The sequence below is a fragment of the Thamnophis sirtalis genome, unplaced genomic scaffold (assembly GCF_051295495.1).
Source record: "Thamnophis sirtalis isolate CommonGarterSnake01/CBP01778 unplaced genomic scaffold, rThaSir2_p1.2 scaffold_13, whole genome shotgun sequence".
Lineage (NCBI taxonomy): Eukaryota > Metazoa > Chordata > Lepidosauria > Squamata > Natricidae > Thamnophis > Thamnophis sirtalis.
This window is the reverse complement of record NW_028261393.1, coordinates 53,843,673-53,854,978: the sequence shown is the minus strand read 5'-3', so window position 1 is coordinate 53,854,978 and position 11,306 is coordinate 53,843,673. Positions and strand designations below refer to the sequence as shown.

General features: G+C 52.2%; 1 protein-coding gene across 1 annotated transcript; it reads left to right on the top strand.

Annotated features, from left to right (window-relative positions):
• Window positions 1–3,851: 3,851 nt before the first annotated feature.
• On the top strand, window positions 3,852–9,747 carry BMP15 (bone morphogenetic protein 15). The gene is made up of 2 exons (XM_087727560.1): window positions 3,852–6,345; window positions 7,727–9,747. The coding sequence occupies exons 1-2, from the start codon at window positions 5,997–5,999 to the stop codon at window positions 8,578–8,580; spliced, it is 1,203 nt and encodes a 400-aa protein (XP_087583686.1). The 5' UTR covers window positions 3,852–5,996; the 3' UTR covers window positions 8,581–9,747.
• The last annotated feature ends 1,559 nt before the right edge of the window (window positions 9,748–11,306 follow it).

The following is an 11,306-nucleotide window of genomic DNA, read 5'->3' as shown; positions in this document are numbered from 1 at the left end:
GCATCCCCAGAAGGCTCCTTTGTTCTCAACTGCTCCAGAGGAGGTGCCACCCCTTGGCTCTGAGAACACCACAGCCCCGGGGCATTGGCGAGCAGGGAATGCCTCCACATTGGTGCGGAGGAGGAGAAAATATGCTGTCAATTGCAAAGTCTCCATTAGCCTTCAGTGCAAGAGGGCCTAAGTGGGTGGGGGGCAGTGCTTTGGAGTGGCAAGGCAGAGGCAACAGCCCCTCTTCTGGGGCCTTGGGCAGTGCCCAGATTGGCTCCATCCCTCCGTCCTGGAGTTGCTTCCTACAAGCCTCAGGCGCCGTTTGTGTACAATCTCAACATGCATGGTAAAAAAAAATTTTTTTTTCATTTTCATAACATATAATCCCATGTATACTATTCTATAGCCCAGTGTTTCTCAACCTTGGCGACTTTAAGTCCTGTGGACTTCAACTCCCAGAATCCCCCAGCCAGCGAGAGCTGGCTGGGGGATTCTGGGAGTTGAAGTCCACAGGACTTAAAGTCGCCAAGGTTGAGAAACACTGCTATAGCCAGCATCATTTTGTGTTGTGTTATGCATGTCCCCGAATTTACAACCTAAATGCTGGAGATGTGATTGTGTTGATGCTACATATTACCATATATGGTGGACTTGCAAAAAGGTTAAAACATTTTGGATAAAAACATGGTGGATTATGCAAAATGTTCTTTAAAAAAGGATAAAGTTTACTCCTCAGTTATTCCTGTTAGGCATAACTACTGATTGTACTGCTATAGAGTCTAATTTGATTTTGTACTTAATAACGGCAGCGAGACTGCTGGTGGCGCAATACTGGAAGAAGAAGAAGTATTTACCTACTATTCAAGAATGGACATTAAAAGTAACAAACTTAGCAGAGATGGCTAAAATATCTTAAGGACCACTCAGGTGAGAAATATAAACTGGAGTGGAGAAGATGGATTGGCTATATTCAAAATAAATATGGGACTAAGAAATTCCAGATAGTTTATGACTGAAGAAGCAAGGAACGATATAATTTGTTTAGAGTTAGCCTAACAAAAGAGGAGTTAAAGCTCAAATGAAAGATGATACTAACTTTCTTTAAGTTTATTTTAGTACATGTTTGCTAAAGATTTATACCCTGTATTTGTTCTGGGAAGTCGGGGGGGGGGGAGGGGGGTTGGGTTCAGGTGGGGAGGGTGGGGGAGGGGAGGTAAATATTTGTAAAAGCTTTTTTTAAAAAGATTTCAATAAAAAAAAATGTTTACATCAATTCATCTTACCATAAACTCCCAAAACACAATTATTGCCTCTTCGGCTCTCCATACACCAAATTTGTCCTTATCCATCACTTTCTTCTCCCCCTCTCTCCTCCCCCTCTCTACTTCCTTTCTTCCCTCTGTGATCCTTCTCTACTTCCCCTTCCTCTCTCCTCCTTACTCCCCCTTTCCACTCCTCATTTCTCTCCTTTTCTTCCCCCCTCTCTTCTATTCCTCTCTTCTTCCCTGACCTCTCTCCTCTACTTCACACTCTTCATCTCACTTACTTGGTGTATTTCAGCTTCTGAGCAAGCTCCATTTTATGTTGATGGTATTTATAGTTCCTTTTCAATATATAGATTTAATTTTAACATATATTCTCTCCCTCAACATGCATGCTTGAGGGGCTGCCCAGAAGCAGAAGGAAAAGATGTGTGTGTGGGGGGAAAGCTATGGTCTTCAGGAACCTCCGAGGGTGGCAGGCATTACATGGAACTCCCTGCCACAAGAGGTATTACATTAGAAGGGGAGGGGCCTGTGTGGGACAGAAACATTGATTAGATTTAGATTAGATTTATTACATTTGTATGCCACCCTTTTCCCCGAAGGGGACTCAGGGCGGCTCACAATTCAATCAGGGAAGGGGGTACAGACAAGGGAATAAAAAAGACGAGACATAACAATACAAAATTTAAAAAACACACAACAACCATACCATTCGAGAAGGGGGGCAAAAACTCTTTAGCCCCAGGCCTGTCGGAACAGCCAGGTTTTAAGGGCTTTGCGGAAGGCCTGGAGGGTGGTGAGGGTTCGAATCTCCATGGGGAGCTCGTTCCAGAGGGTCGGAGCAGCCACAGAGAAGGCTCTCCTCCGGGTGGTTGCCAGTCGGCATTGGCCGGCGGATGGAATTCGGAGGAGGCCTAATCTGTGGGATCTAATCGGTCTAGTGGAGGTAATTGGCAGTAGGCGGTCTCTCAAGTACCCAGGTCCAATACCATGAAGGGCTTTATAAGTGACGACTAGCGCCTTGAAGCGTATCCGAAGACCGATAGGCAGCCAGTGCAGCTCGCGGAGGATAGGTGTTACGTGGGTGAACCGAGGTGCACCCACGATCGCTCGCGCGGCTGCATTCTGAGGAAGGTCGGCCTGAGCTGATGGCTGTGGCCAAAATCCAGGGGAGCGAGGGGAGGGAACCTTGCCAAAACTCAGTCTTTTCACCATGTTCTGCTGTGACCAATTTGGGCTGATCTTTAGGGGGTCCCAAAGACTTTGTGGGCTGCAACGGCTGAGCGTTTCCCGGCTGATCTATGGAGGAGAAGCTGGAGAGGCGTCTGTGCAATGTTTTTCCAGGCATGTAAATTGACTTCATGCCTACGTAAGAGGCATGGAGTTTGTCTATGGACATAAAGAGGATTAGACACATACTTGAAAGCAAGTTTCTGTGGATTGTTGTTTGTGCTGAGCACAACCCCCCCCCCCCACCGCCGCCGCCTTGCAGAACCCGTTGGCAAGTTGGCAAGGATGTGCTTTATGTTTAAAACAGGAAGTTTACAAAACGACTGGGAAGCCCAGAACTCTGGACTTTGGAGTCCTTCTAGCCTCCAGAGATTCAGTGGTGGGCAGGAAATCACTTTCTGCTGCCCCAGTAAGACTTCTGGATGCCAATCCCACCCCCCACCCCACGCCTTTTAGCAGATTTTATTATTATTTTTTCCCTTCTACACCACCTTACAGTCATTACATCAACATTGTTATGTCATCACACCTGTACATGTATATAATATTTCATTTCTATATTTACATACTTTATACACAGTTCTATATACATTTATATATATATATATATATATATATATATATATATATATATATATATATATATATATATATATATATATATATATATATATATATATATATATATATATATATATTGTTTTTTGGCTTAATTAATTTTATCCTTGTTTTGCAGCCATTTGTACCAATCGTTCCAAATCTCATAATATTCCGACTCTTCTTTATCTTTTAATTTCAGGGTTAATTTGTCCATCTCGGCACAATCCAAAGGTTTTTTTTATCACTAATTCGTCCGAGGGGGTATTATTTTGTTTCCCAGCATTGGGCAAATGCTATTCTAGCTGTAGTTAGAAGATGTGTTAATAATATGCACTTAATTTTCTTTGTATATTTCCCTTTGATTATTCCCAGTAGAAAGATTTCGGGTTTGTATTTTATCTCTTCTCCTGTAATTTCTTGCACCCATTTCCAAATTTTTGTCCAATATTTGTGTGTTTCCGGGCAGGTCCACCATATGTGATAATAAGTCCCTTGTACTTTTTTTACACTTCCAGCAGGTCGGCTTCATGTTTGGGTACATTTTAGCCAATCTTGTTGGTGATAAATGCCAACGATAAAACATTTTGTATATATTTTCTTTAAGTGCTGCTGATCGTGTTAGTTTATAATTTGTCTTCCAAATTCTTTCCCAGTCCACTAGATCTATGTTGTAACCAAAGTTTTTGGCCCACGCTGCCAATCCCTTTTGATGCCCTCGCCTGGTTGGGTGCCTCCGCTCCCCCTCCTCTTTGCCACGGATTCTTTCTCTGGACAGCCCTTGCTCAGATATCCCCCTCTCCTTTGGCCAGGGCTGTTCAGAGCCACCCCAGGTAAGGCTCCGGGGTGGTTGAGATGAATCCTGGACGGAGCTCAACTGCCTGACTTTTTTGGGCCCAGAGCAACTTCCCCCTGGAAACCCTTTGGAAACAAAGCAGCAGAAGCCCTGCCCAGATCCCTTTGGTTCCGGCTTCCAGCAACCAGAGAATCAGCTTCTGGCAGCCTCAGGTGGAAGGAGAGGCACTTGGAGAAAGTGGGGAGCAGGCCCTGCTACCCCCCCCCAAAAGGAGCCACTTCTGGGCTGCTGTGGAAGACAGAAACCCAAGCTCTGGAGCCTGATTGCTGCCCCAGTCGGGAACAGAGGCTCTCTAGTTCCTAGCTCAGCCTGCCCGCCCCCTCTCGAATTTTGGGTCCAGCCCAAAGGCGGAAAGACACTCCCTGCCCGGGTATGCAGTGCTGGTGCCAGGGGTGGATGGGGCGGGAAGGACTGTGCCATTGGAGCCAAGGGGGGGAAAGCTTCAGTCTGCCTTCGAAGGGCCCAAAGTATATAACTTTGATTTTATACCTTTGAAGGCTTAAGGGAAAGGGAAAGGTTCCCCTCGCACACATGTGCTAGTCGTTCCCAACTCTAGGGGGCGCTGCTCATCTCCATTTTCAAAGCCGAAGAGCCAGCGCTGCCCGAAGACGTCTCCATGGTCATGTGGCTGGCATGACTAAACGCCGAAGGCCCACGGAACGTTGTTACCTTCCCACCAAAGGTGGTTCTTATTTTTCTACTTGCATTTCTACATGCTTTTGAACTGCTAGGTTGGCAGAAGCTGGGACAAGTAGCGGGAGCTTACTTCATTACGCGGCGCTAGGGATTCGAGCCGCCGAACTGTTCCGCATAAGGCCTTAAATACATAATGAATTTATTTAGGCCTAAACCAACAACAAATTATCATTGCCCGTGGTTTGTGTGCAGGGTAGTTTTTAATCACCCCGCAGAAGCCAACGCTGAAAACAAATCATGAAAAGGTGCCACTTCATTCAAATTGATATACAGAAAACACAAAAGTGCCGCCTTCTTCACCAAGCCAGCAAAAACTCTGCACAAAATGATAAAGGCTTATGGTTTCTCCGCATCATGTTTTGAGGATCAAAGTGGGCTTAGCTGAAGTTGGAGAAGGTGGAGGAGGACGGAGAGGGAAGAGGCCGGCTAGCACAAAATAATTTATTCTGCGTTTCCAATAAAGAAGATGAATAGAAGCCTACCACACTGTACCACAGGGGCATTGAGTCCAGGCAGCTGGGCCAGTGGAATCGGCCACTCTGCAGGCAAGCCAGGACCGCAGGCCTTTCTGCGTCTGCTGATTCCCGCGAGGCCTTCAGAGCCGTTGGCCTCAACTGTGGCTGAGCCATGCAAAGTGGGGTTATTGGGCCCCACGAACGGAGAGTAAGCGCCAGCAAAGGCAGCCCCGGGGAGACGCGGCTCCCCTTCTTCTGTGGGTCAAGAATGCCGAAGGCGTCGGTTTGAGCAGGTCGGCTGTCGTCGCAACTGTCCGCCACCAGGGGGAGCCGGGAAACGGCTCGAGGAACGGGGGTGCTTTCCAGATGTGGCTGGCCTCCAAATCCCAGAGTTCCCGGTGGGCAGCTGAGTATAACTTCCCATTCCTGCTCGGGGCTTGATGCGCGGAGGAAGGCGCTGCTTTGCAATCAGCCAGAAGGGCCGCCTTTCCCGAGGCTTTTAGTCTGCGGTAGGACGGCTGCGGCAGCGGCTTCTCTCCCAGGGAAAGGCCGTCGAGCCAAGCGAGGGAGACGTTCCCAGAGGAGGAGCGGGCTGAGCCCCCGGCGCCTCGCCCACCTGCCTCCACCCGCCCCCCCCCCGCTAGCCGGCAAGCAGGAGCCCCCGGCCCTTTAAGGGCCGCCTTTAAACGGAGCCCCCGACGGCGGTGCGCTGCTTCTCTTCTCTCGGCCGGCGAAGCCCCCCCGGTTGCCCCACCCGCTGGCCTGGCTGCGGCTGCTCCTAGCATGGGACTGCGGGGGTGAGGCTTGCCCGCACCCCTGCTTTCCCTCCACCCCGGGACACGATGCTCCCCTTGGGCTCCCCGGCTCCTGCCTTGTGAGCCCGCGCCTCAGCGCAGCCGGAGGACCGGCATGTCGGGGCTGAAGCCGTGGAGCGCCGCTCTCCTCCTGGCCCTGCTCTTCCGCCTGGCGCAGCCGCTGGAAGGCGCCAGGGAAGCGCTGGAGCCGCAGGCGGCCGCCGCCTCCTCCTCCGGGGCTCCTTCCCTGCCGCTCATCCGAACGCTGCTGAGCCAGGCGCCCCCCAGATCTTGGCTCCCCGGGCGAAGCCGGAGGCAAGTCAGCGGGCAGCCGCTGCGCTACATGCGGAACCTCTACCGGAGCGTGGCGGATCGGCACGGCCAGCCTCGCCGGGACGAGCGGCTCTCCAGCAACACGATCCGCCTGGTTCGGCCCTCGGCGAAGGCCCGCCAGGCTGGGGCAGGTGAGCTGGGGCCGGGACTCTCTCCGGGACCGCCTCCTACGGGAGCCTGGGGTTCGGCGCCTGCTCGACGTTACTGACCGGTGCAAGGGCGTGGCAGTCGGCAAGCCCTGGGGGGGGGAGGCCGAGGGGCGCGTGCTGGCCTTCAGCTCGCTCTCCGGCACGCAGCTGGCCAGAGGAGTCCCAGCCGGTCGGGGGTGGGGCAGCCGCCCGAGCAGCAGGGACGTTGCCAGCCTACAGCTCAGACTGCCCGCCCTGGCTAGGGTTGCCCTGCCCTGGCCAATCGCCTCTAAGCGGGAAGGCGCTTTCCTTGGGCGGGCGTTCCTGCACCGCCCTCTGCATGCGGGCATGAGCTGCACGTCTGTCTTGCACACAGGAAGCTTTTGGAATTGGGCTCTTTCACGAGTCCTTATTCCGAAGGCTCTGCCTCCCCCAGGCCGAGGGCTGGTAGCCCCTCGAAGGCCTTCGGAGTTGGGGTGGGGTAGTGGGGGGCTCATCAGGTCCTGGGGTGAAAGCAGCTTCTATGATTTTTTAAATTGTGAATGCCCCAAAAGTGGCATGCAGCCCACCCCCATTGGGGAGTTGGATTAGCGTCGCAGAAAAATGGGCGGGGGGCTCTTCTTTAGTAAGGCTGTGGGTCTGTGGTGGGGGGGCTAAGGAGGGCTCTTGGGCAGGGTAGTTTCTCCTGCTCCAGTTCCAGGGGTGGGTTCCTGCCAGTTCTAACCTCTTCTGTAGAAGAGGTTCCACAAATCTACAGTGCCGTTTAGAACAGGTTCTAGTTCCCTCCCCCCCCCCCATCCACACATCATCAAGATGAAGAGCGAGAGGAGGAATTCTGGGAGTTGAAGTCCACAAGTCTTAAAGCTGTCAAGTTTGAACACCCCTGGGATTTTTTTTCCTAAAGGGTTAGGGGTGCAAGGGTCTTATAACTTGACAGCTTTAAGGCTTGCACACTTCAATGCCAGGGTTCCTGAGCCAACATGACTGGAGGAGGAATTCTGGGAGTTGAAGTCCACAAGTCTTAAAGCTATCAAGTTTGAACACCCTTGAGCTTTTTTTCCTAAAGGGTTAGGGGGTGCAAGGGTCTTGTAACTTGACAGCTTTAAGGCTTGTGTGCTTCAAATGCCATAGTTTCTGAGCCAACATTTTGGTTGCTAAGCAAGAGCGTTGTTAAGTGAGTTTCACCACATTTTACAAGTTGGCCATGCCCACCCAGTCACATGACTGCCAAGCCACTCCCACTCGGTCATATGTCTGGAAAGCCACTCCCACCTGGTCATATGGCCAGCACGCCACTCCCACAAAGCAGGCCACACCTACAGAAGAGGTTCTAAAAAAATTTGAAACCCACCACTGTCCAGTTCTGACTCCTTCTTTCTACCAGCAGGCCCCTGGTTCATCTGGGCCCTTGACTACCACCTGGAAGTTCAAGCGCCAGCCCAGCGCCTGGTCAGAGCCGTTGCTGTCTACGCTCAGCGTCCATCCTCCCCTCACGGCCCCCTCTGGTGCACAGCCACCCCGCTCCCTGGTGGAAGCGCCCCGCCGCAGGTGACGGTCAGCCCGGCTTTGCTGAAGAACTCCACCGCCACGCCTGCTGGGGACAGTTGGGTCGAGCTGGATCTCTCCGCGCACCTCCAGCCGTGGTCCTGGGCTGCCCAGAACAGCCACCTGCTCCGCCTGCATCACGTCTGCGCCTTCCTGGAATGGGCCTGGGGCTCTCCCCGCGGGCCTGGTGGGCGAAGCCCCCCCTCCCTGGAGGATCCTTTCTTGTTGCTCTACCTCAATGACACTTGGAAATCCCTCCGGGCCCCCGCGCGAGGGGAGCTCCCCCAAAGCTCTGCCATTGTCCACAGGGTGCGCCGGGCTGAGAAACTGGACCCGGACCAGCCTCGCTACAGCCGCCGGCCCCCCAGCGCCAAGCAGAACGAGTGTGCCCTCTACCCCCTGCGTGTGACTTTCCGCCAGCTGGGCTGGGACCACTGGATCATCGCCCCCCACTCGTACCGGCCTCAGTACTGCAAGGGAACCTGCCCCCGGGTGCTGCGCTACGGCTATGACTCCCCCAACCATGCCATCGTCCAGAACCTGATCAACGAGTTTGTAGACCCGAACATCCCTCGCCCCTCCTGCGTGCCCTACGAGTACAGCCCCGTGGGCGTCCTCATGATTGAGCAGAATAACAACATCCTGTTCAAGGTGTACGAGGACATGATTGCCAAGTCGTGTACCTGCCGCTGAGCAGCCTCGTCTCGGGCAACAAAGCTGCCTCCTTCCCTGGGCCTCCTCCTCCTCTCGCTCCCACCCACTGCCTCACCGAGAGAGAATCCAGATTTTAAGGCATTTGGCAACTTTTCACTTGGATCCAAGGGCCCTTCTTTCCGAGGGGCACAGAGGACTAGCACCTTGGCTGGGCTGTTTTACAAAAGGATTTTTATGCACAGGTTGGCAAATTCTCCTCCTCTTCCTTTTTTTTTTAACTCCTGGAATGATTTCACCTTGCCAGAGCTCGGTGGAGGATAGGTGAAAGAATCGCAGCTGGCACTCCCGGGAAGGGCTGCGGTGAAGCAGGCGGGCCCACAGGAGGCAGGAGGTGAGAAGATCGGCTGAGTCCTTCTGGTTTCCCTCGCCAGCGATTGTCTCGTTGCCTGCCTGCATGAGCATCTTCATGCCCGGAGCCACTATCCCTTTTGGCCCAGCAGGGTGGCTGAATTCTGCAGTGCAGCTTGAACAAAAAATGGGTGTACGGGTATTCCAGCCACAGGTTTCTCCCCCCACCACCAGAAGACCTTTTCTTCCCCCCCCCCGCCCCCAGCCAGTGCCCCTTCCTCCAGCAAGAACTGTGTGATCTCTGGACTACTTGAACCCCCCTTTTCTGTTCCCGTTGCTTAAGGGGCGCTGCTGTGTGGCCAGTTTTTTGCTCTGCTGCTTCTACCTCTACTCTGCAAATGAAGGCACACACACCCCTGGGAGATGCCAAGCAGGGAATGCCTGAAAGAATTTGAAAAGAAGACCCCCTGGAGGCGCTCTGATCCCCGAGGAGGCTGTTCTGGAAGCAAAGGGGACTTTTAAACCAAGGGAGAAGGGCGTTTAGGCGTGTGGCCCCCTCCCCTCCCGTCCTAGGCTTGGTGGAGTCTTGGGCGGGAGGGAGCTCCTGCCTTGGCCTTGTGCCTTGGCCTTGTCATCCACTGGAAGATGGAGCAGGGGGCCTCCACCTCCCCTGGCCCTCCCCGTGCTTCTGTGGCCTTGTCCATGGCTGTCTTCCTCTTCACCCTTATTTCTTTGCACTTGTCGCCTACCTGGCCAGAAAGAAAAGAAAAACTGCCATAACTTGGGAAAACTTTAATATTTATTAAATGGTGTATTTAAATGAGAACCTGCAATAAATGTAGTTTCTGTTTTGCTAAAGACGAAGTGAGGCCTCTGATTTGGGGGAAGAAGGGAAAATTGGGTGCTGGTCCTTGGATATGATTATTCTACACTATCATGCTCATATTTATAAAACTCAGTGCCTCTGTGAAAGGTAAGGATGACTACTGCGTTTGTGGTGCAATCAGAACATTGTGTGTGTTGAAGTTGTTGTAACGCAAACCAAAGATGCCTTTTAAAAGTTTACATCACATTCTTATGCATGCCAGTGCTGTGTGAGAGGTAATTTAAGGTGGTTCTGACAAGTGTTGTCGGCATCTTCATATCCGGTCACATGGGGGCAAACCACTCCCATCCGGTCACATGGGTGGCAAGCCACTCCCACAAAGGAGGCCACACCCACAGAGTAGGTTCAAACAATTTTTGAAACCCACCACTGGTGCTGGACAAGGAAGGGGGAGGAGCCCAGAGGAGCCCATCTGACCCCCAATTCAGCTCCCACACCAGGCGATTGTTGCCTCTGCAGTACAGAATCAGCCATTCCCCAACTCGTGGCTCATAGCTACTTCTCTGCGGCCACCTGGGCATCCTAAACTCTTGGCACCAGTTGCTGTCCCAACAAGGATGATCTGGGCCAACGCAGGAATCGGTGCAAAAGGATAACAACACATCCTGCCCAGCATCTTTCCAACTGGCAACTGGGTGCAATTGGTGGTGGGGGAGGAGCAATTCCAACTCCCCAATAATGGCAGTCCCTACTTTGCAGTCCCAGCTGGAATGGGCATCATGCCAACCCCCAAGGAGAGGATTTGGTTGGCTCCCCGGAGGCCCCAAAGCCTGGCTGCCAGCTGGTTGCAGAATGTGAGCCATTCACTCTTAAGCACATAATGATTTATGGTGGAAGGAAGATGAAGGCTGAAATGTTCCCGTACTAAAGTGCAGACTATCAGCAAGACATTTGAGGAACATGTTGCTTTATCAAATTTGCAGATGGCAGAAATTGGACAAAACCCTAATAACTTCAGAAATTAAATTTCGGAGCAATGTTGCAGAGATGGGCTAAAAACAAGGGAAGAAATCATTGCAAGGCTTTTCAGTTAAGAGATGAGGATACCTGTCTTAGTCAAAGCACACGTGGAAAAAGTAGAATAGACTGTGAACATACATACAACAACACCTTCTCCACCCCCACCCATTAAAGCAAAAGCAGAGCCAAGGCAGTGATGAGCTGCACTGTTTCCAAACCATCATTGTTTCACTGTGGCTTGGTTGGGCTTAATTGCAATGCCTGTCAGTTCTGAGCATGACTCACAGAAGGAGCCTGCTAGGTATGAGCAGGCTCAGGAAGGGCCAGGAGGAGGACTGGGGCCCTAGGCTAATGCTAAGTAAGAGAGGGGAAGTCTCAGTGACTGGGAAGGGTGTTTTGTTAGGAAAACAACAGGTAGCTATCACACCGGAGGAGTACGAGGGCTTGGAGGGCTTACAGCCGAGGTGGCGCAGTGGTTAGAGTGCAGTACTGCAGGCCACTTCAGCTGACTGTTAGCTGCAGTTCAGCGGTTCAAATCTCACCGGCTCAGGGTTGACTCAGCCTTCCATCC